Source organism: Mobula birostris, chromosome 3 (genome assembly GCF_030028105.1).
Source record: "Mobula birostris isolate sMobBir1 chromosome 3, sMobBir1.hap1, whole genome shotgun sequence".
Classification (NCBI taxonomy): Eukaryota; Metazoa; Chordata; class Chondrichthyes; order Myliobatiformes; family Myliobatidae; genus Mobula; species Mobula birostris.
In genome coordinates, this window is record NC_092372.1 from 215,852,851 (window position 1) to 215,875,083 (window position 22,233).

The window sequence follows — 22,233 nt, forward strand, 5'->3', positions numbered from 1 at the left end:
TTCTCACAGCCAATGGACTCGCTTTCAAGGACTCTTCATCTCATGTTCTTGATATTTACTGTGATTTATTTATAATTACTCATTTTTTTTGTAATTGCAGATTTTGTCCTCTTTTGCAGACTGGTTGAATGAACAAGTTGGTACAGTTTTTCGTTGATTCCATTATGCTTACTGGATTTAGGAGAACACCCACAAGAAAATGCATCTCAGGGTTGTATATGTACATTGATCATGAATTTACTGTGAACTTTGTTCTGCTGAGCATACTATGCTGGCACTGGAACGTGTCATGACCTTGCCGGCTGCCCCAAACACATCACTGGATATGCTGGTTATTAACACAAACAATAAACTTTACTGTATGTTTCGATGGTATATGCGATAAATAAATCTGAATCTGAGTCATTGGTTTAACATTGTGGGCCAAAAGGGCCTGTTCTGTGCTGTACTGTTCTATGTACTCTGGGCAAAAGATTGTATCAAATGCTGCTGTAGTTGATGCATGCATATTGAAATATTCTGGCAGCCTCAGGAATACAAGAAAAAGAGTCTGTGTGGGCAACAGCTCTGAACGACACAGTTAGTGAATCCACAATATTCTTTAACGCCAATCATAATAAAAATGAAATTAAAAGAAATATTCACCTAAATTCTTCATCAGCATCCAACAGACATAATAACGCCGATGCATAATCTCTCTTCTTCATGACGGCTCTGCCTTTTTCATGTAACGTCATGGCTAACAGAAGTGCCTAGCAAGAAATGAAACTTTTTTTCAAAATGTTGAAATGGGGTAGCTTTACTTCCCACATCCCCAGAGTGACTAGACTGGAAAAGGACATTAGCAGCTTTAAATCCTGAGAATGAGAAAAACAGACTAAAATGCAAGCATTGTATTAAGTTATGTTAAAGCCACAGGCAGTCACATCCCTGGCTAATATGGATGGAGCTTCTAATACAAGAGAGAGGATGTAACGCTGAGGCTTTAGAAGGCATAGCCCAAACATACTTCTATTATTGAGAGCAGCTTTGGTCCCCATACTCAAGGAGGAATGTGCTGACATTGCAGAGTGTCTAGAGGAGGTTTACGAGAATGATCCCAGGAATGAAAGGGTAAATGTATGAGGAGCATTTGATGGGTCTGGGCCGGTACTCTCTGGAGTTTGGGGGGGGGGGGGGAGAACCTCATTGAAACGTAATGAATATTGAAAGGTCTAGATAGAGTAGATGTGCAGAGGACATACAAAATCTTGGGAGAGTCTACAAGCAGAGGACACAGCCTCAGAATACAATGACATCCCATTAGAAAAGAGATGAGGAGGAATTTCTTTAGCCAGAGGATGGTGAATGTGTGGAATTCCTCACCACAGACAGCTGTGGAGGACAAGTCATTGGGTATATTTAAAGCAGAGTTTGATAGGTTCTTGATGAGTATAGGTGTCAAAGTTATGGGAAGAAGGCAGGAGAATGGGTTTGAGAAGGGCAATAAATCAGCCATGATAGAATGGCAGAGCAGACTCGATGGGTCAAATGTCCTATTAATGCTTCTATGTCTTATGCCACTAAGTGCATGTGGAGGAACAGCAGAATTAGATACTGGCAACTAATCCTCCATTACTGTTTTCCACAAGTGGAGAAAGAAAACTCATCCTGAAGCACTGAGATGCTCTTTAGAACTGTTTAGCTTTGATGAACTTCTTTTATAAAAGCAAGGAATTAATACTGATACTTCCTGAGGTGAAAGGAGAAACCAAAGATACAGATAAAAATGCTTTGCTCTGGCCCCTTCCTTTTCATAAAAGCAATTTATTACCATGAAAATCATCACAATTTGCTATGTAGAACAAAGATTGGGTAAAATTCACAATTTCTTCTCCCACATTATCCATCACATGTATTAATTTTAAAGAGTTACAGGTCATTTTATGAAGGCACTAAAGGTACAGTAGCAAGAACCAAACAGCATCTTGAGAGCACCAATAGCATAAATACATTGAAAGATTTATTACTTCTCCTGTCTCAGGAAAGTGGAAATAAAGATTAATTCCTTATATACGCTTGGAGAAAGTTCCTTTAAATAATTTATGGATAGAATGTAGACAGACTTGTGGTCCAAGTTCACAGATCCCTCAAAGTCGCTGTGCAAGTTGACACTGCCATATGGAGTACTGGCATTCAGTAATTGTTGGATCGAGCTCAAGAGCCGTGAGGCAGTGCTGCAGCTCTACAAAACTCTGGTTGGACCACACTTGGAGTATTGTGTTCAGTTCTGGTCACCTCATTATAGGAAGCATGTGTAAGCTTTAAGGGAGCGCAGAAGACATTTGCCAGGAAGCTGCCTGGATTAGACAGCATATCTTATGAGGCAAGTTTGAGCAGGCTTGGGCTTTTCTCTTTGGAGCAAAGGAAGATGAGAGGAGACCTTATAGCAGTGAACAGGATGATAAGAGGCATAAATAGAGTGGACAGCCATCATCTATTTCCTCCACACCCCACATTTCCCAGGGTGGCAATGGCTAATGCAAGACACAACTCAAAGCTTATTGGAGCAAAGTATGGGTGGGGAGGGGAATCACAGGTAGTTTTCTTTTTTGTACACACACAGAGAGGGGCAAGTGCATGGAACACACTGCAGGGATGATGAAGGCATTTACATTAGGGACATTTAAGAGACTCAAAAAATGGGAGGGAGGGGCTAAGTGGAAGGAAAGGATTAAAAGGTCAGCACAACATTGTGTGCCAAAGAATAGTGCAATATAGTATAGGCTCTACAACTTTTGTGCAAATTAGTTCCACAGATTTCCCTTCTACATTGAATCATTTTTTGGTGGCATCCGTTAGTCTCGCAAGACCATGGATCTGTGCCTGGGAAGTCTTGCCTGTATTGTGCCGTCGCGGTAAGGTGATGCTGGAGTGTCCTCTCCAGGGCACAGGCCTGGGCAAGGTTGTATGGAAGACCGGCAGTTGCCCAAGCATCGAGTCTCCCCTCTCCACGACACCGATGTTGCCCAAGGGAAAGGCAAGGGCTGATACAGCTTGGCACCAATGTCATCACAAGAGTTGCCAGAACAAGGTTGAAGGCAATGTCAGACTGCCTTAGGGATTCCAGCTCCCTTACTCTACATTTAATTGTAGGGATAGGATTAGAAAGTTCAAGTATGATATTTTGAAACTTATCCATCAGTACAAGCAATGTACCTTTTTCTCCACAGCTGGAATAGGAATGGGTCTCCCTTTCTGGTCTGCAATTTCTAGATACGGAACGTTACTGTACTCGCCTGGTGGGGGGGGGGGCAGAGGAGGAGATATAAAATCAAGTTAAAGCCAAATTTAGACCAAAATAATCACAACTGTATAGAAGAGAGTTAAGAATCAGAGACCACAACAAACAGGCAGGAGAATGGGGTTGAGAGGGATAATAAATCAGCCATGATGCAATGGAGGAGCAGACACGATATGCCAAATGGCCTAATTCTGCTCCTATGTCTTACGGTCTATTGGGAAATCAACAATATGACTATATCCAATTCAATCCAAATGTACCAGTTGAGGTTGCTGGCTAGGTATCAAGATTTCATTCCAAACCTATTTAACGCATGGCTGGCATCGCAATGGCATAGAAAAGGATTGAAATGCTGCCTGCTTCCTCAACCAAGGTCAGAATGGCAGAAGAATTGTTTATAATGTTTAAGATATTGCTTGAATTGATAAACTGAACCAAAATATCTTCTTCACCAATACCAGTATCAAGAATTAGGCATTTACAGTACTGTGCGTAAGTCTTAGGCACCCTAGCTATTTGTAATGTAACCAAGACTTTTGCACAGTACTGAATGTACTAATCCATTCAGGTAGAAGCTTAAAAGTAGGGTAGCTAAATTTGCAAAGTACGTGAAGTGATTGATAAGTTTGTGGCCTAGGTAGGAAGAGTCAATTTTAGAAAACCTAGCACATTTATTTTTCCTACATTTACACACTTAGTTCAGCGGTCATGGAGCATACGGATCCCTTCTTTGTAGAAGTCAGTGTCTTGGACCTCCAGAAGTGGTCCACAGCAGGGGCAATTGATAAGTTCGTGGCCTAAGGTGGAAGGAGATGAGTTATTAACTTCAAACTTGCTGCATTTTCACTCAAAGAGTTGAACTGCATGTGCATGTAACAAGAGCTGTATAACTCATCTCCTTCTACCTTAGGCCACAAACTTATCAATCACCCCTGCTGTGGACCACCTGGAGGTCCAAGACGCTCTTGTTACATGCACGTGCAGTTCAACTCAGTGATAATGCAGAAAGTTTGAAGTTAATAACTCAACTCCTTCTACCTTAGGCCACAAACTTATCAATCACCCCTGCTGTGGACCACTTCTACAAAGAAGGAATCCGTATGCTCCACGACCACTGGACAAAGTGTGTACATGTAGGAGGGGACTATGTTGAAATATACATGTGCTAGGTTTTCTAAATAGACTCCTCCTACCTTAGGCCACAAACTTCTCAATCACCCCTTGTACTCCTGTTTCAGATGAAAGATCCATTACCACGAGAGTGAAGGGCCTAAAACGCTATTCCAATTCTGTTTAGGTAAACTTACCATATTGTGCCAAAATTTCAGCCCCCTTCCTGGTCCTAGATATTTTGGCTTTCCGCTCATCCTGTTCCTTTAGCTCTTCTTGGAAGACCATCTCCTGCTCTTTTGCTTCTTCCTCGGTGACAGTTATTTGCATAACCATGATCAGCGAATTATTTCTCACATTCTGCTCAGCAAGAGATTGATCTGGAAAAACAGTCAGATAGTTTTCTAAAAGAACACAGTGATTCACTTAAGATTTATGTCTAACCACACAGCATTTATGGGTAAGAGACAAAACAGGATTAACTAGCCTCGTTTATAGTTAAGAAGCAATGTGGTTATTTAGAGACCTGGAACACTAATCTGGATTTGAATCCTGCCATGGCAGCCGGAGAATTTCATCTCAAGTAACTAAAACAGAAATATTAAAAACTGTAAATGTGAAACTACTGAACTGTTGTAAACATGATTAATTCAGGGAATAAAAGTTGGTTAGGTTTCTCATGACCATCTCTTCAAAAGCAACTAGGGAAAGGAATTAGATACCAATTTTGCTAGTTCCATATCCCAAGACAAAATTATTTTCCACAATAGTGTTTCACTGTTCCTTAGTTCTAATTATGGTCATTATCTATTGGTTGCAAGGACCCAATGACAGAGTAGTGCTGGCAAACCTATTCAGAGCATGGACCAAAATTAGCAATAATGTTAAAAAATTCTCTTGCATGCCATGGTAATTTTGAGTCAAGATTATCATTCGTTAATGAACCGGTAATAATAATTAATGAACTTTTTTCCATAATGCGGAATGAGTGTTGCTCATTTTCATTTATTCATTGTTTTACTATTAAAAAAAAGTAACAAGAGAGATTGAAATGAATGAATCACTCTTAAAAAAACTTAAAACTTAATATTAATCTTTTAAAAAGAAATGTGAAAAATATTCATGGTGGCACAAAACTGCAGACAATATTTGACTATTTTATCATTGAATTTCCAATTTTCATTCATAAGTGACTGAAGAAAAAAAATAAGCAGAGCATAGCCAATGGTCAACTGTTTAATATCCAAATACTGATGTGTACACCAGGTCCATGAGGATTTTAAACTACATCATTTAACATCATGTGTTTGTGCAACTGCCTTGCTAGTGCCAAGCTGGCGTGAGGTGTGCCCTAAGGAAACATCTCACTGCTCGTGTTGTTAAAAAAAATCATTCACTGCTTCATTTAGCAGAAAAGATAATTATATGTCTTTTTAATTATGCATGGGGTTTAAAGAATTGAGGGGCAGCACTGCATGCTGCGTGCCAACAATTTTTTCCACTGTTCTTTAGTTCTAATCGGGTAGTGGCTCCATATATCACTACTGCAGGGCGTGACGACCCTGCCTTACACGAATCCCGGGCTCAGCTGGCTCCAGCTGACTGTACCCGGTATGGGCCCCTATCCAGGGTTACCAATCCCACTGCCTTGCAGGTATCTTCGGGAGAAGAGAAGAGAAGGCTAAGGAGTAAACTCTACACAAATCCGGAGTGGAGCCCCTAAGGTGGTTGGATGATGTATCACGTCACCCCCCCCCCACCCCCCCCCACCCGGCAGCTCTTGCAGCCAAGCTGATGCCAAATGTACTGCTTCGCATTCCTTTGGACCACATCCGCGAGGCCGAGAGGGGGATCTTGATGTCTGGGCAGCCCAAGATCTCCATATTCATCGTCCAGGTGCGTGCCCCGAAAAACCGGGCACATCTATTGGCTACTTAGACAGACGGGGCCATTAATTAATTAATTCTAATCATGGTCATTATCCGTTGGCTGCAAAGATCCAATGATATAGCAGTGGGGCAAACGCATTTCAGAACATGGACCCAAATCTTGGACAGAGTTACATTGATTGGCATACCATAGGGTTGCCACCCCTGCTGGAGTAGAGCAATAATATTACTATAGTCATCTACTTACCCATTTTAAGAACTTTAGAGTTCATGATAAGTTTTAAATGTCCTTCATTCATTTCTGTTAATTTTGCAATTCTGTACAAAAAGGAAAAAATGCAATCATGAAGATTTTTCTTATGTACAGTATACAGGAATACAAAAGAAAATGATATATTTTTCAAATGCAAAATAGTTCTCTCCTCCGATGCCAGAGTGAGGAATTACAGGCTGGAATCCGGAGTGTGCAAACTGGGCATATAAAATATCTGCAACACACATCAAAGTTGCTGGTGAACGCAGCAGGCCAGGCAGCATCTCTAGGAAGAGGTACAGTCAATGTTTCGGGCCGAGACCCTTCGTCAGGACTAACTGTTGGAGGCTACCCAGATGGAATAGAAGGTGTTTTTCCTCCAACCTGAGTGTGGCATCATCTTTACAGTAGAGGAGGCCATGGATAGACATATCAGAATGGGAATGGGACGTGGAATTAAAATGTGTGGCCACTAGGAGATCCTGCTTTCTCTGGCGGACAGAGCATAGGTGTTCAGCAAAACGATCTCCCAGTCTGCATCGAGTCTCGCCAATGAATAGAAGGCCACATCCAGAGCACCAGACGCAATATATCACCCCAGCCGACTCACAGGTGAAGTGTCGCCTCACCTGGAAGGACTGTCTGGGGCCCTGAATGGTGGTAAGGGAGGATGTGTAAGGGTATGTGTAGCACTTGTTCCGCTTACAAGGATAAGTGCCAGGAGATCAGTGGGGAGGGATGGGGGGGGAACGAATGGACAAGGGAGTCGCGTAGGGAGCAATCCCTGCGGAAAGCGGGGGGGGGGGGGGAGAGAAAGACGTGCTTAGTTGTGGGATCCCGTTGGAGGTGGCGGAAGTTACGGAGAATAATATGTTGGACCCGGAGGCTGGTGGGGTGGTAGGTGAGGACCAGGGGAACCCTATTCCTAGTGGGGTGGCGGGAGGATGGAGTGAGAGCAGATGTGCGTGAAATGGGGGAGATGCGTTTGAGAGCAGAATTGATGGTGGAGGAAGGGAAGCCCCTTTCTTTAAAAAAAAATGTACATCTCCCTCGTCCTGGAATGAAAAGCCTTATCCTGAGAGCAGATACGGTGGAGACGGAGGAATTGCGAGAAGGGGATGACATTTTTGCAAGAGACAGGGTGAGACGAGGAATAGTCCAGATAGCTGTGAGAGTCAGTAGGCTTATAGTAGACATCAGTGGATAAGCTGTCTCCAGAGACAGAAAGATCTATAAAGGGGAGGGAGGTGTCGGAAATGGACCAGGTAAACTTGAGGGCAGGGTGAAAGTTGGAGGCAAAGTTAATTAAGTTAGTTTGGTATTGTTAGGATAATGGCTTGTACTCCTAACCTCAAAAATCTCAAAAGCCCCCATCCATCATAATGGATTTATTGAATCATGAAGTGTAACACCAGTATCAATAACAGCTAGTAAATGTTAACCTTGTTAGCAATGGGCATGAGAATGAATATTCACATTAATTTCAATCTTTATCCTAAAAATGTAATGTTTCAAATGAAAATGAAAAACATACTCAGCTCTTAGATCACCAGCTGAAATATTGAGTTTGGTTGTCAGCTTTGTTTTTTCTTTTCGCTTTCCCTGTAATATTAAAAACAGCCCACTTATTTTTTTTTACATTAAAGGCATATTGCAACCACTAATTATTTTCTAAGAACCAGACCACAATTAGTTTGGAAGGAAACTGCCAATATCTGAAAATGTTTGTGAAAGAGGTTTACAAGACTGGCTGATTATCTCCTCACAACCTGCTCGGGATTAGTTTCAAGTTGTGAGTTTATTTGCCACATGTATATAGTGAAAAGCATCATTTGTATCAACCAACATATCCGAGGGCACGCTGGGGGCAGCCCATAAGTGTCACCACACATTCTGATATCAACTGGATTACAAGTGAAATAATTCTGCAAAACAATTACATATAATGTCCACAAACAACAAGGTCACGCTAATGTATTTACAACCAATGAAGAAATAAAAGACTACGTCTTCACAAAAAGACAGAAAATGGCCTTCAAGTAAGCATCATTTGATAATACCCTCGAGTCAGGTGACTTGCTTCAAGGCTCTCGCTGGCTTAATCAAATACAATATATTTAAAGTCATTATTACCAATACTGTGTACTGTGGGTGACAAAATAGCATAGTGGTTAAGGGCAGCATAGTAACACTATTACAAGCAGCAACCTGAGTTCATTTCCGCTGCTGTTTCAAGGGAGTTTGTACGTTCTCCTCTCCTCATGACCACATGGGTTTCCTCTTGGTACTCCATTTTCATCCAAAGGTTAGCAGGTTAATTAGTCACAAGGGTGTAATTAGGTGACATGGGATCATTGGGTTGGAAGGATCTGTTATTGTACTGTATCTACTAAATAAAAATTTAAATAGAGGAATACCTTGCATAGAATTACAACTTGCAGTGGTGGCAATTCCATGGTCCATTTACACCAGGAGACCAGAAGATATAGGAGCAGAATTAGGCTTTTTGGCCCATCAAGTCTGCCTTTCATCATAACCAATCCGTTTTTCCTCTCAGCCCCATACCCCTTCATGTCCTGACCAATCAAGACATATAGATATATTCCACAGATTCAGCAAGCTCTAGCAAAACAAATGCCACCTCATCTCCGTTCTAAAAGGAGGCCCCTCTATTCTGAGGTTGGGTCCTCTGGTCCTAGACTCTCCCGCCATAGGAAACATCTCTCATTCCAATGAATGAATGTGATCTCCCTTTCCACTGCGAGTTACCTGGTGTGTAGATGAGTGATGAAATGTGGGAAGGGTTGATGGAAATGTGGGGAGTTCATGTGTATTTGATTAATCAAAAGGTCTGTTTCTGACCTGTATAACAAGGCTGAGACATTCCTAAACATTACATGCCATCTACAAAATGGACCATGTGAGGACATGGCAGCATAACGTCCCACTCTAAATGTACACTATCCTACCTTGGAAATATTGTTTCACATAGGCCATGCTCTCTTCTCGCTCCTGCCATTGGGAAGAATGTACAGGAGGCACAGGACACTCACCAGCAGGTTCGGGAGCAATTACCCAACTGTTCCCACAACCTACTTTCAAAAACTCTTCATCTTATGTTCATGATATTCATTCCTTATTTATTTATCCACTCTGGTTAGGCCTCATATAGTTCTGGTTGTCCCACTATAGGAAGGATGTTTAGGTTTTGGAAAGGGTGCAGAAGAGGTTTACCGGGATGCTGCCTGGTTTAGAGGGCATGAGCCATCACGAGAAGCTGGAATGGCAGAGGCTGAGCGGAGATCTGATAGAGGGTTACAAAATTATGAGAGCCATAGAGTAGATAAGGAGTATCTGATTCCCAGGGTTGAAATGTCTAATACTAGAGGGCATGCATTGAAGGTGAGAAGGGATAGGTTCAAGGAGGATGTGAGGGGGCAAATTGTTTCTTTTAAAAACTCAAAATGGCAGATGCCTGGAATGCACTGCCTGGTATGGTGGTAGTTACAAATACAACAGAGGCTTTTAAGAGACGTTTAGATAGGCACATGGATGGAAAGAAGATGCAAGATTATAGACATTGTGTAGGTAGGAGGGACTAGTGTTTGGATGTTTTTGATTTGCTTTTTAGCTGGTTCAGCACAACCCTGTGAGCTGAATGGCCTGTTCCTGTGCTGTGGTGTTCTATTATCCTTATTCGTTTGTTATCTTTTTGTACTTAGAGTTTATTGTTCTTTACACATTGACCATCCTGTTGGGCGCGGCCTTTCATTGATTCTATTGTTAATCTTGTATTTACTCTGATTTCCCTCAAGAAAATGAATCCTCAGGGTTGTATATGGTGATATATGTACTTTAATTATAAATTTACTTTGAACTTTACCATCACTGGGTCTAAATCCTTGAATCCTCCACCCTCTAACACTATGAGTACCTTTATCAGAAAGTCGGCATGGTTTAACACCAATTTATTATCACCTCTTCAAAGGCAATTGGGGACAGCCAATAAATGCTGGCTTCAGTCGTATCTCAAATGAAATTAAAGCATTTCAGCACAACAGCACAACTCTTGTAAACCAAGAGTGAGATACTCAACTAATACAAATATACTTACACAAATAGGTGTATTGTCAACTCCTTTTAAAAAGTGAAAAAATCTTACAATAAAACAGTTCACCATGAACTTAGACATCCATAGTTTTGTTACATTTCTTAATATTTTGCAAATTAACAGCAGCCATGTTAAAACTGTTCAGCTCTAGTGAATAGTTTATTTTTAGCCATAGAGCCCATTGCAGTTCATTCCACTCTACCACTCTCTGAAGTAGTTCCCCTCTCATGTTCCCCTTTCACGCACAACCTTTGCTTCTAGTCTCACCCAACCTCAGTGGAAAAAGCCTATGTATGCCTGATGAATGTTATTTGAAATTTGCCCATATTAATAATCTCACTGCCACAGATTCAATTTAATTACAGGAGTGTAACAGCCAATTTTCAAAATATATTTAAGTATTTCATAAAAGGGCACTAATTTGGCAAACATTCTTGATCTAGAATTTAGTACGCAGCAAACAATAAAATATTTGGCAGGTCAAATTTCATTAATATGTTGTTCAATTAGGGAAGAATTATGAGCTGCTTACATTACTAGTGTAATTAATACGTATTGTTGCGAGTCCAGTGTCTTCAAATGTCTTTTTTGCACTCAAGCCTTGCAGTGCATTACATCTCAAACCTTCAAGGATACTTTCCACATTCCTAATGTCGATGCACAACTGCAAAGCATATTTCTCAGCCAAAACCTTATTTGGGAAAAGAAAAATGCAGAGATCAGTTTTAAAGTACTTTTTATTCTCTGTAATCGTTCACATCAAAATTTAATCACAAATATACAAAGTTGTTCCAACCACAGCACAAAAGCTCTTTTTTCTACCAACCCTGTCCATCCTTTATCTGATGAAATACTCAAGTAACCTGTGACCTAGCTTTTATCCATTCTCCTAAGTATCAACTAATTTTCATTTGAATGTTTTTCTCGAAGATACTTGCATTATTTTAGGCATTGTAATCTAAATTATATTTACACTCTGCAATAAAAAGATTAGCATCTATTTTAAATACACCATTACTAAAACTGTTATTAAAAATGTTACAAACAGCCCAGCAGATAGATGTAAACTTTGCAACAAAACCATCAATTCCATCATCCATATCATTTACATACAACTTAAAAAGAAACAGTCCCAATACAGACCCCTGTGGAACGCCACTGGTTACTGGCAGTCAGCCAGCCAGAAAAAGCTCCCTTTATTCCCACTCTTTGCCTTCTGCTGATCACCCACTGCTTTACCTGTGCTAGGATCTTTCCTGTAATACCATGGGCTCGTAGCTTGCTAAGCAGCCTCATGTGGGGCACCTTGTCAAAGGCCTTCTGAAAATCCATGTCGACAACATCAACTGATTCTCCTTTGTCTGTCCTGCTTGTTATTTCTTCAAGGAATTCCAACAGATTTGCAAAGTAAAATTTTCCCTTGAGGAAACCATGCTGACTACAGCCCATTTTATTACGAGCCTTCAAGTACCCTGAGACTTCATCCTTAATAATAGACCCCAACATCTCCCCAACCACCAAGGTCAGACTAACTAGCCTATAGTTTGCTTTCTTCTGCCTCTCTTCTTTCTTGAAGAGTGGAGTGACATTTACAATTTTCCAGTCTTCTAAGACCATTCCAGAAACTAGTGATTCTTGAAAGATAATTACTAATGCCCCCACAATCTCTTCACCCACCTCGTTCAGAACTCCAGGTGTAGACCATCTGGTCCAGATGACTTATCTAACTTTAAGAGCTTTTAGTTTCCCAACAACCTTTTCTCTAACTAGCACACTTCATGCCCCAACATCTGGAACTTTCAGCACACTATTAGTGTCTCCACAGTGAAGACTAATACTTACTCAGTTTGTCCACTATTTCATTGTTCTCCCATTACAACCTCTGCAGCATAGTTTTCCAGCAACCCGATATCCGCTCTCCCCTTTCTTTTACACTATCTGAAAAAACTTCTGGTATCCTCTTCAATACTATTGGTAGCCTACTTTCATCTTCCATCTTTACTTTCTTAATGACTTTTTCAGTTGCCTTCTATTGGTTTTTAAAAGCTTCCCAATCCTCTAAAATGCCACTAATTTTTAGAACATAGAATAGTACAGCACAGTACAGGCCCTTTGGCCCACAATGCTGCGCTGACCCTTAAACCCTACCACCCATAAACCCCCCACCTTAAATTCCAACATATACTTGTCTAGCAGTCTCTTAAATTTCACTAGTGTATCTGCCTCCACCACTGACTCAGGCAGTGCTTTCCACGCACCAACCACTCTCTGAGTAAAAAAAACCTTCCTCTAATATCCCCCTTGAACTTCCCACCCCTTATCTTAAAGCCATGTCCTCTTGTACCGAGCAGTGGTGCCCTGGGGAAGAGGCGCTGGCTGTCCACTCTATCTATTCCTCTTAATATCTTGTATACCTCTATCATGTCTCCTCTCATCCTCCTCCTCTCCAAAAAGTAAAGCCCAAGCTCTCTTAACCTCTGATCATAATCCATACTCTCTAAACCAGGCAGCATCCTGGTAAATCTCCTCTGTACCCTTTCCAATGCTTCCACACCCTTCCTATAGTGAGGCGACCAGAACTGGACACAGTACTCCAAATGTGACCGAACCAGAGTTTTATAGAGCTGCATCATTACATTGCGACTCTTAAACTCTATCCCTCGACTTATGAAAGCTAACACCCCATAAGCTTTCTTAACTACCCTATCTACCTGTGAGGCAACTTTCAGGGATCTGTGGACATGAACCCCTAGATCCCTCTGCTCCTCCACACTACCAAGTATCCTGCCATTTACTTTGTACTCTGCCTTGGAGTTTGTCCTTCCAAAGTGTACCACCTCACACTTCTCTGGGTTGAACTCCATCTGCCACTTCTCAGCCCACTTCTGCAATCTTCTCTCTGCAATCTTCGACAATCCTCTACACTATCCACAACACCACCAACCTTTGTGCCGTCTGCAAACTTGCCAACCCATCCTTCTACCCCACATCCAGATCGTTAATAAAAAAAAAATCACGAAAAGCAGAGGTCCCAGAACCGATCCTTGTGGGACGCCACTAGTCACAACCCTCCAATCTGAATGTACTCCCTCCACCACCACCCTCTGCTTTCTGCAGGCAAGCCAATTCTGAATCCACCTGGCCAAACTTCCCTAATTTTTGTTCTATTATACGCTCTTTTTGGCTTTTATGGTGGTTTTGACTTCTCTTGTTAGCCGCAGTTGTGTCATCTTTCCTTCAGAATACTTCTTCCTCTCTTGGATATGCAGTACCTTCCAAATTGCCTCCAGAAATTAAAGCCATTGCTGTTCTGCTGCCATCCCTGCCAGTGTTCTTTTCCGATCAATTCTGGCCAGGTCCTCTCACACCTCCTGTAATTTCATTTACTCCACTGTAATACTGACACATCTGACCTTAGCTTCTTCTTCTCAAATTCTAGGGTGAATTTGATCATATTATGACCACTTTACTTATTATTATTTTATTTTTTTCTTCTATACTATGTATTGCATTAAACTATTGCTGCCAAGTTAACAAATTTCACCAGACACCGGTGAGAATAAATTTGATTCTGATTCTTTCCCCTTAGGGTTCTTTTCCCTTAAACTCTCTAATCAATTCTGGTTCATTACGCAACACCAAATCCAGAATAGCTGATCCCCTAGTGGGGCTCAACCACAAACTGTTCTAAAAAGCCATCTCGTAGGCACTCCAGAAACCCCTCCTCCTGAAATCCAGCACCAACCATATTTTCTCAGCCTATCTGCATACTGAAGTCCTCATGACTATTGTAACATTGCCTTTTTGGCATGCATTTTCTATTTCCCATTGTAATTTGTAGGCCACATCCTTAATGCTGTTTGGGAGTCTGTATACAATTCCCTTCAGGGTCTTTTTACTCTTGTAGTTCCTTAGCTGTATCCACAATGATTCAACACCTTCTGACCCTATGTCACCTCCTAATGATTTGATCTCATATTTTTTTTTTACCAACAGAGCAATGCTGCCATCTCTGCCTTCCTGCCTAGTCTTTTGATACAATGTATATCCTTGGACATAAAGTACATAGCTATAATCTTTCAGCCATGTTTCAGTGATGCCTACAACATCACATCTGCCAATCTGCAACTCAGCTGCAAGTTCATCTACCTTATGTATTCAACAGACTTGCAAGGAGGAAAGTTCAACACTACCCAGGAATAAATACTCAATTTAGGTCATAGGAGCAGAATTAGGCCAGTTGGCTCATTGAGTCTGATCATGGCTGATTTACTACACCCCTCAACCCCATTCTCCTGCCTTCTCCCTGTAACCTTTGATACTGATAATCAAGAACCTCTCACACCACCCTAAGCATTCCCTTCAACACCAGCACATGGCTACAGGTGTACTGCAGTTACTCACCTTGGCTACCCCAACAGCACCTCTCAAACCTTTGACCAACACAGTCAAAGAGGACAGCAGAGTCATATGAACACCACTACCTGTTGGTTCCCTTTGAAGGCATGTACCACCATGATTTGGAAATATATTCCTTTTCCAGCATTATTGGTCAGTCTAAATCCTATATCATGAACCTAGAATTCTACAAACACAGTCTTCAGCCCACAATGTTATGCTGACATTTTCATCTACTCCAAGATCAATTTAACCCTTTGTCTCTGACATAACCTTCCATTCTTCTATCATCTATGTACCTATCTAAGAGTTTCTCAAATGGCCCTAATGTATCTGCCTCCACCACCACCATCCCTGGCAGGGCAATCTCCATATTCACCACTCATGGTAAAAATAAATAAATATATGAATAAAATTACCTCTGACATCCCGCTTTACTTTCCTCCAATCACCTTAAATTATGCCCCATTGTATTAGCCATTTCTGCCCTGGAAACAGTCTCTGGCCATCCACCCATTCCATGCCCCTTATTATCTTGTACACCTTTGTCACATCACATCATGTCTCATTTCCCTACTTAACAATACTTTGGGAATACCTTTACCAGACGGATTAAACAATTTCTGAAGTGGAATCGCAACCACTTTCAAGTGCAATTGGAGATACATAATCAATGCTGGCAGTTAAGCCCAGCCCTGGATACATTTAAAAAAAAAGACAATTGCCTCAAAATGCTATTGAGTTATCTTGCGCCATACTTTCAGCTCCGGTGCAGCATCTTTATTTTCAGTTGTGTACGGAGGCTCCCAGAGTTTGATCTTTTCATTCTCCAGCAGTGATCTAACTTGGTCCTGGACCACATTCTCTGGAGGGCCGTCAGTCGTCATGCTTCTGGATGAAACACAAGCTTACAGAAAAATATAATGCAATTTGATAACCAATACTTACTAATAAAAGCCCCAAAATAAATATCGGAGAAAAGAGGCCAAAGGGTAGAATAATCTACCAGTTTTAATCCTATTTTACTCTAAATACAACTGACATCACAAAAATTCTTTCACAAACCCAGCAATTAAACTAGAAGAAGAAAGCCTTTGACTCCACTTGGAGTTATCGGACGCCGTCATGACGACGTTTTTTTTTTAGCAGGCTTTACTTTTACAAGTCCGAGCTGCTAGCTCGACACTCAATCCAGCACGGATGGAAAGCATTCAAGGGGGCTGGCTGGATTTGAACTCGGGAGGCTTCACTCCGAAGTCCGGTGCTGATGCTACTACGCCACCAGCCGGTCAAATTAAACTAGTTACAAACAATTATAGATGAACACCTAAATACCAATCTAACTACAATCGTGCAATCTGCAGTTGTCATACATTAAGAACGATAGAGAAAACCATTAAGGTGAAAACACTGTCTGATGATATATTAGTTTTTTTAAGAAAGGAGATGATCCAACATCCCTGCGTATATAGCATCTAAACAGATGAAAACAGTTACTGAATTAATTTATTCTGGGATGCAACAAGTTAGAATGCTTATCTACACAAAGGTCTTATATCTTATATCTGAAGGAGTGCCTTACACCTCCTTTGGTAGAGACATACCTTTTGTATACCTCTATCAAATCTCTATCAAATTGGACAGGCTAGATGTAGAAAGATTATTCCCGATGTTGGGGAAGTCCAGAACGAGGGGTCACAGTTTGAGGATAAAGGGGAAGCCTTTTAGGACCGAGGTGAGGAAAAATTTCTTCACACAGAGTGGTGAATCTGTGGAATTCTTTGCCACAGGAAACAGTTAAGGCCAGTTCATTGGCTATATTTAAGAGGGAGTTAGATATGGTCCTTGTGGCTAAAGGGATCAGGGGGTATAGAGAGAAGGCAGGTATAGGGTTCTGAGTTGGATGATCAGCCAAGATTGTACTGAATGGCGGTGCAGGCTTGAAGGGCCGAATGGCCTACTCCTGCACCTATTTTCTATGTTTCTATCACTACATAAGCATTCCATGTTTCCACTCTGAAAACCTAATGTGAAAGTACAGCAAATTAGCTGGCTAAAGTGACAATGTTCAATTACCCTCATCAATACAAAATGCTACACATTTCAAAACAGATATCTCTGGGCTTATAAAATTTATGCTGAGGATTTCAATATTGAGTTTTTGTTCACTTTGGTTGTCCAAAAAGTTATACACAGATCACTGGCTATTCCAAGTAGCAATGATGAATACATTTCCTTTCCCTTTTCACTTTACTCATTAAATGTATTGAAAACCCATGTTATGACTGGTTAACATTAAATTAAAATTAGATTGACAGATTCTGGGTTCCAGTTTATCAGTTACCATGTCAACACCATACTATGGAGCACATCAAGTATTCTTAAAAGACACCTGAGAAACATGCAGAAGCCATATTGTGAGCAACTATACACCACAGAACACACAAATAAAACCCCTCAGAAACAACTACAATCACTTTTGTCTCTCAATATGCCATTTTTAATCCTATTTTTAATCTAAATGCAACTGACATCACAAAAAGTCTTTCAAAGCCAGCAACTAAACTAGTTGCAAACATAAAAGCATGGACCAAAGACACAAAAGTTTAGTTCATGCATTTGGTCACTTGCCTTACTGTCTCCATCTGTTAGATATAAATGTTAAGAAATATTTTAGATAAGGAGAGGTACAGGGGAAAATATTCCTCAGCTTTAGAGCTTTGGCTGCCTGGTAGAGCTGCCAGTGTTGTTTGTTCCTTTCCGTGGCTCGTGGCACACCAGGCAGCAACCTTGCTGTTCTTTAGCATTTTTGTCTTTTTTTTTTACGAGGCTGAGTTGCGAGCTCAACACTCCAGTCAGCATGGATGGAAGGAGTGCAAGGAGCCAGCTGGATCTGAACCCAGGACCACTGGCCTCAAAGTCCGGTACGGATGCCCAGAGCTGCCAGTGGAGGGGAAGATTACATTCTGGGATGAGCAGGAGGCCACAACTGGAGGAATGCAGAGATCACACAGAGAAGGAGGAGTGAAAATGTAGAAAAGAGGAATATGAAAAGTGAAAGAAGAAATTTTAAAAACTCGGGTACTGCTTAACCACAAGCCAGTGTTTATGGTTACGGTTAATAAGTTTAGTGACAAAGGAGAAAAAGATCAATTTACAAAATTACTATATAGCTGGGGTTTTCCAAATGTTCATTGCATGATCCAACTCCCAGCATCACATGTTCTAGAAAATTTCCGCACTCATGGTAGTTTCCATCTTGGGTATTATTGCTAATACTTATTGTAAAGTTAATTAGATTCAGAAAAGAAAGACAACTAGTGGAAATGTTTCTTTCTTAATAGCTTACATATCAATAAAATCACCAAACTCTCAACTCTGGAGAAAACAACCTCACCCATGTAGCCTCTACTCAAAGATTCAAGAATGTTTAATGTCATTTCCTGTGCACAAGTATAAGGAGAACAAAATGACTGTGATGAAACACAAGCACCAAAGTGAAAGAACACAATAACAACACTAAAAACACACAATATAAATACACAAGAGTGTATGTACAGAGCTTGATTGTATGCCCATGACACTAAGCTGTATATAGGTGACTGACAGAAAACAATAAAGTAGAGGTGAAGTTAATGGGTGGAGGTGTTGATCCGCCTTACCACTTGGAAAAAGTTAACTGTTTTTGAGTCTGGTGGTCCTGGTGTGGATGCTGCGTAGCCTCCTCCCTGATGGGAGTGGAACAGACAGTCCATGAGCAGAGTGGGTGGGTTCCTTTATGATGTGTCTGGCCCTTTTCCCAGCACCTTTCTGTATCCATGTCACTGATGGTGGGTAGGCTGGTACCAATGATGAATTGGGCAGTTTTGACTGTTGTAGAGCCTTCCTGTATGCCACACTGTAGATTCCATACAGGACAAGATGCTCTCTACTATGCATCTGTAGAGTGATGTATGAATGAGCGAGGTCCAGCTCTCTTTAGCCGCCTCAGGAAGTAGAGGCATTGGTAAGGTTCCTTGACAGTGTGGAATGTGTTCTGGGACCATGAGGGGTTCTGTGTGATCTGCACTAAGTTTGAAACTGCTCACAGTTTCCATGGCTGCGCCGCTGATGTAAAGGGAGTGGAGCATGACTGGTGCAAGTTGATAATATAAAAGGAACCAAAACTGCAGATGACTTCATATCTGTGCTGGCTTTTCAAGATGCCTGATCTTTTATCTCAGTACTTTCTTGTACTAACACCACACTTCTCAGTACCATTAATACACGACCACAAGATATAGGAGAGAATTAGGCCATTGAGTCTGCTCTGCCATTTCATCATGGCTGATCAATCTTCCTCTCAGCCCCAATCTCCTGCCTTAACCCTATATCCCTTCATACCCTGACCAATCAAGAACCTATCAACCTCTGCCTTAAATATGCATAAAGACTTGGCCTCCACATCTGCCTGTGGCAAAGAATTCCACATATTCACCACTCACTGGCAAAAGAAATTCCTCATCTCTGTCTAAAAGGACACCTCTCTATTCTGAGGCTGCGTCTTCTGGTCCACCATAGGAAACATCCTCACCGCATCCACTCTGTCAAGGCCTTTCACCATTCGATAGGTTTCGATGAGGACACCCCTCATTACTCTGAATTCCCGTGAATACAGGCCCAGCACCATCAAACACTCTTCATATGACAAGCCATTCAATCCTGGAATCGTTTTTATGAACCTCCTTTGAACCCTCTCCTGTTTCAGCAATCCTTTCTAAAGTAAGGGGCCCAGACCTGCTCCCAATACTCCAAGTGAGGCCTCACCAATGCTTTATAAAGTTTCACCATTACATCTTTGCTTTTATATTCTAGTCCTCTTGAAATGAATGCTAACATCGCATTTGCCTCCTCACCACAGACTCAACCTGTAAAATAAACCATATGCAAACCCTCTGCACCTCAGTGAGTCCCTTTGCACCTCAGTTTTTTTCCATTTTCTCTCCATTTAGAAAACAGTCAACCCTTTCATTTGTTCTACCCAAGTGCACGACCATACACTTCCTGACACTGTATTCCATCTGCCGTTTCTTTGTCCATTCTCCCAATCTAAGTCCTTCTGTAGCTTATCTACTTCCTCAAAACTACCTGCCCCTCCACCTATCTACATATCACCTGCAAACTCTGCAACAAAGCCATCAATTTCGTCATATAACTCAACATGAATCTGTCCCAACACGGACCCTTGTCGAACACCACCAGTCACCGGCTGCCAGCCAGAAAAGGCTCCCTTTATTCCCACTCTTTGCCTCCTGCCAGTCAGCCACTGCCTTATCCATGCTAGGATCTTTCCTGTAATGCCATGGGCTCATAGCTTGTTAAGCAGCCTCATGTGTAGCACCTTGTCAAAGGTCTTCTGAAAATCCAAGTACACATCAACCAATTCAAAGTACCCCAAAACCACATCCTTAACAATAGATTCCAACATCTTCCTAACCACTGAGGTCAGACTAACTGGCCTATAGTTTCCTTTCTTCTGCCTCCCTGCCTTCTGGAAGAGTGGAGAAACATTTGCAATTTTTCAGTCTTCTGGAACCATTCCAGAATCTAGTGATTCTTGAAAGATCATTACCAATACCTCCAAGATTTTTTCAGCTAAAATGTCTTTTTTATTTATTCTCATTCAAATGTACAATACTTATACAGGACTTGACATAGATACAAGCCTTGTGGTCCCATGCCTGAGTGTATAGAACAGCAGACACAATTTCCAAATAAGGTGCCTGTAAATGAGGATGCATAGGTAAAAATCCTTCACTTGGAAGCTAGTGATTCCACAGTCTCTCTCCACGCGTCGTCCCCCCCCACCCCCCACTCCCCGGAGATGCTGAGTTGCTAAGTACCTATAATTTTTTTAAAAAGAGAGATGAATACTTCCCTTCATCAATCAGGGCAGTGAGTAAAGGAGCTGGGATGTCACATTACAGATGTACAAGACTTTGATAAGCACACATTTAGAGCAGATCTGTCTCCCCTGCTAAAGAGGATGTTATTAAATTGGAGAAGATGCAAATTATATGAGCGTACTATAACCAGGTCTGGAGGACTTGGATCATGAGGAGAGGTTAGATTCACTTGGACTTGTTTCCCTGATGTGTGACACTGAGGGGTGACCGTATGGTAGTTTATAAAACCATGAGGGGCACAGATAAGGTGAAGAGCCAAAGTCTTGTTTCAGGGTAGGAGAGTTCAAAAGTAGAGGGCTAAGTTTAATATCAGAGGTGAAAGATTTAAAAAGGGACCCGAGGGGCAACTTTATTTTCCACAAGAGGATGATGAGTATGTGGAATGAGCTGTCAGAGAAGTGATGGAGGTGCGTACAAATATGACATTTAAGAGGGTATTACAGTTACATGAATAGAAGTTTATATGGATAGAGGCCAAATGCAGACAAATCGGACTAACTCAGCAAGGCAACTTGGTTGATATAGATACGTTGGGGTAAAGAGTCTGTTTCTCTGTATATAGCTTCTGCATCCTAAAGACAATTGAATTACAAGGCTAATGGGTCACTGGAAATTGTCCAGGTGCATAGGTGGGTGGTAGAATCAAGGTGTCGGGCATAGTAGCCATAGTCATACTTTATTGATTAAAGGGGAAATTGGTTTTCATTACAGTTGCACCATAAATAAATAGTAATAAAACCATAAATAGTTAAATAGTAATATGCAAATTATGCCAGGAAGTAAGTCCAGGACCAGCCTATTGGCTCAGGGTGTCTGACCCTCCAAGGGAGGAGTTGTAAAGTTTGATGGCCACAGGCAGGAATGACTTCCTATGACGCTCTGTGTTGCATCTCAGTGGAATGAGTCTCTGGCTGAATGTACTCCTGTGCCCAACCAGTCCATTATGTAGTGGATGGGAGACATTGTCCATTGTGCTGAGAAAGAGCACAACCATGATACTGAGAAAGAAGTCATGGAATTAGCGGACAATAAAACGGGGTTAATGTAAATGGGGATTTGATTTCACTGGGCAGGAGGCTCTGTTTCTGTGGAGGATATCAAAGAAAATAATAAAACGCAATAAAGATATCTCCTATTTCAGTTTGCAAGGCAAATACACAGGCTGGCAAACTTAAAGTGAAACTCAAAACTGAAACAACTGAACAGGCGGCTCAGTAAACTAACCTCATACTTTAGATGTTTTA

The 22,233-nt window shown here is 41.4% G+C and overlaps 1 protein-coding gene across 6 annotated transcripts in view; it reads right to left on the reverse strand.

Annotated features, from left to right (window-relative positions):
- Positions 1–22,233, reverse strand: part of LOC140195561 (NEDD8 ultimate buster 1-like) — a 43,503-nt gene that overhangs the window by 19,999 nt on the left and 1,271 nt on the right. For 3 of the 6 annotated variants that reach the window (XM_072254096.1, XM_072254098.1, XM_072254099.1), the window contains exons 2-8: positions 15,803–15,935; positions 11,179–11,337; positions 8,070–8,137; positions 6,530–6,600; positions 4,591–4,773; positions 3,199–3,278; positions 646–752 (exon numbers count right to left, since the gene is read on the reverse strand). In XM_072254096.1, coding sequence (XP_072110197.1) covers positions 646–752; positions 3,199–3,278; positions 4,591–4,773; positions 6,530–6,600; positions 8,070–8,137; positions 11,179–11,337; positions 15,803–15,931 — 797 coding nt within the window. In that variant the 5' untranslated portion in view covers positions 15,932–15,935. Of the gene's footprint in view, positions 1–645; positions 753–3,198; positions 3,279–4,590; positions 4,774–6,529; positions 6,601–8,069; positions 8,138–11,178; positions 11,338–15,802; positions 15,952–22,233 lie in introns of all 6 variants that reach the window. The other 3 variants (XM_072254093.1, XM_072254095.1, XM_072254094.1) reach the window with 1 other exon arrangement.